Source organism: Aptenodytes forsteri, unplaced genomic scaffold, assembly GCF_000699145.1.
Source record: "Aptenodytes forsteri isolate BGI_AS27 unplaced genomic scaffold, ASM69914v1 Scaffold87, whole genome shotgun sequence".
In the NCBI taxonomy this organism is placed as follows: Eukaryota; Metazoa; Chordata; class Aves; order Sphenisciformes; family Spheniscidae; genus Aptenodytes; species Aptenodytes forsteri.
In genome coordinates this window covers 2,709,474-2,712,116 of record NW_008796041.1, presented here as the reverse complement: position 1 = coordinate 2,712,116, position 2,643 = coordinate 2,709,474, and the positions used below count along the sequence as shown (strand labels likewise).

The 2,643-nt window shown below is 36.9% G+C and overlaps 1 protein-coding gene across 1 annotated transcript in view; it reads left to right on the top strand.

Moving 5' to 3' along the window:
- Window positions 1–1,132: 1,132 nt before the first annotated feature.
- Window positions 1,133–2,643, top strand: part of DMTF1 (cyclin D binding myb like transcription factor 1) — a 24,821-nt gene continuing 23,310 nt past the window's right edge. The window contains exons 1-2 of the mRNA XM_009285515.1: window positions 1,133–1,243; window positions 1,734–1,853. Coding sequence (XP_009283790.1) covers window positions 1,135–1,243; window positions 1,734–1,853 — 229 coding nt within the window. The 5' untranslated portion in view covers window positions 1,133–1,134. The remainder of the gene's footprint in view (window positions 1,244–1,733; window positions 1,854–2,643) is intronic.

Below are 2,643 nucleotides of genomic sequence, written 5' to 3'. Positions count from 1 at the left end.
TCTAATGTAATTGTGATATTTTTTTTTTTTTTTAAGCTATAGTCAATGATTTTTTAGCAACATAAGTTAAAATTGTTGATAACTTTTATTTTAAAGCCAAATTACTGTTACAAGTAATTTTTTTCTGTTGTTGACATAGGAGAAAACACATAAGAAGGACTGACCACTTCAAGGAGAAGTAGATGATATTTTCTTTTTACAAAGCTCTGCCAAAGACAGTCACCAAACCCAGGTGTTCAAAACTGATGAGATCATTGCAAAGCTTCTGGGTATTTTAGATGTGATTTCATTTAGCTTCTGCAGCAGAAAAGGTTACATTTCTTTGTATTTGGTGGATTAGAACTTTTTTGTGGGGTTTTGTTTTATTTCAAAATTAGTAATAGTGCTAGTTTACATTGAAATTCTTAAAAGCTTTGGGTTTCTTCGTAGTACTTTTACAGTGGAAATGAGATTATCAGAAGCACTTTGTATTGCCCTAGTTCGCTGACTTCAGTGTATACTGCTTATCCTGGATAACTTATTTTCTGAGGAACTTTTTTACACTGGTGATTGCCTGCACCCAATTTTTCTGTTGCTCATGTTGTTTCAGTGGTAAAGAAAAAATACTAGCTTCGCAAGTTAGTTATATTCGTGGAAGGAGAATAAAACTTTGCAACTTAGCAATCTATAAATAGTGCACCTATGAGTAGTATGACACCACAGAATATTTCTCAGTTCTGACTAGCTTTGGGTTATATAACAGTAAAATTATTAAATGATCAGTGGAACAAATATTAGTGAGACAAAAAATACCAGATGTGAAAAAGTAATAGCCTAGGTTTGTGTTTAAAAAAAATTAAAATAGTAGTACATTACAAATGCTCCTGAATAGGGAGTTTAGGTACTATTTTTAACTGGAAAAGCAGCTTTGAAGCTATCTGATGTTACCCCATGCGATGTATAAGTATGCACGAAAAGTAAAGGCAGGTGAATGTCTTAAACCCTGGAATTGTTCATGTGAAAGAACAGACAGACATTCGTCATTCTCTGCGGGAGTTTATGCTGGTTGTTTGAGAGAAAGGAAGCAGCATTATGGTCAAAGTGGCAGTCTGACTGAAGAAAAGTAATCTGTGTATTGCTCTTTCAGGTTTGAGTATGAGCACAGTTGAAGAAGAGTCTGACACAGTGACAGTAGAAACCGTGAACTCTGTGACTTTGACTCAGGACACTGAAGGGAACCTTATACTTCACTGCCCTCAAAATGGTATAGAATTGTATTGCATAGTATTTTTTCTTCTTTTTTCATTGATCCAACCATCACACTTCCCTGCCCCCAAATTCTATGAGCTACTTGGATTCAGCTTCCTGTGCTGCGATTTGTTCTGTTTCAGTTTAAAGAAGGCTAAGGGGTCAAATTAGGTGTAAATCACAAAATTATGTATGTATGTGCCCAACAAGGATATAGCTGTTCTGATTTATTTCTGTGGAAATGGGTTCTTAGAACCAAGCATGTACCCAAATTTCTGTAGACTTAAGGGGTTTGTTTGTGTGTAATGGACTGTGGATGGAATTTACAAAGAAAATCTCACAGAAAATGTTTGTTGAAGAAAGCATGTAAACTCTTATTGCCCATAACTTACACCAAGTTCCTGGGCAGTAGTAAGGCACTGAGCCAACCTATCACATTTGCTTCTACCTTTTGCTTTCATCCACTTTGTTAACAGAAAGTAACCTGTGTATGTTTTTGTTGTTAGAAACTGATGAAGTAGACTCTGAAGACAGCACTGAACCTCCACACAAGAGGCTTTGCTTATCAGAGGATGATCAAAGCCTTGATGATTCCACTCCGTGCATTTCTGTTGTTGCAGTTCCAAGTAAGTTGTTTTAAGTTTATGTACTCTTGTAGCAAATGTTTCTGTTGGTAAAGGTTAAAAGTGGACTCTTTGGATCACATTAGAATATTTTGCATGTTTATTTTCAAATTTCATTAATATACTTAGGTATCATCTTTACTTCTCAGAGCCTTGGATGGTTTTGCAGCAATTGTTATCGATACAGTACTGGCAAAATAAACCTGCCTTACAGATAGAGCACTGCAGGCACAGGTGCATTGAATAAGTTGACGGATAAATGAATGAACAACAGACTAGATGCTCTCCTCCTGCAAATAGCGATTAGGGTTTTTTAATGATGAAACAGTATAGTTAGTATTTCTGTGTTTTGTAATATTCAGATGCATGGTCTTTTTAAGGTAGAGATTGTTGTACAAAAGGTAGGCTGAGTACTGAATTAGTCTTAAGGAAGTTGATTGAATATTAGATAGTTCAATATAATCTCCCAAAGGGAGGCAAAACCAGATCTAGCAAGTTAAAATACCAATTTGCAATACCTAGAGTGGCTGTTTATTTGGTGGAACTTAGTAGAAACTCCTTAGAAGTTGTGCTGGTTTTGGCTGAGATAGAGTTAATTTTCTTCATAGTAGCTAGTATGGGGCTGTGTTTTGGATCTGTGCTGGAAACAGTGTTGGTAACACAGGGATGTTTTCATTATTGCTGAGCAGTGCTGACACACAGTCAAGGCCTTGTCTGCTTCTCACCCCACCCCACCAGCGAGTAGGCTGGGGGTGCACAAGAAGTTGGGAGGGGACACAGCTGGGACAGCCGA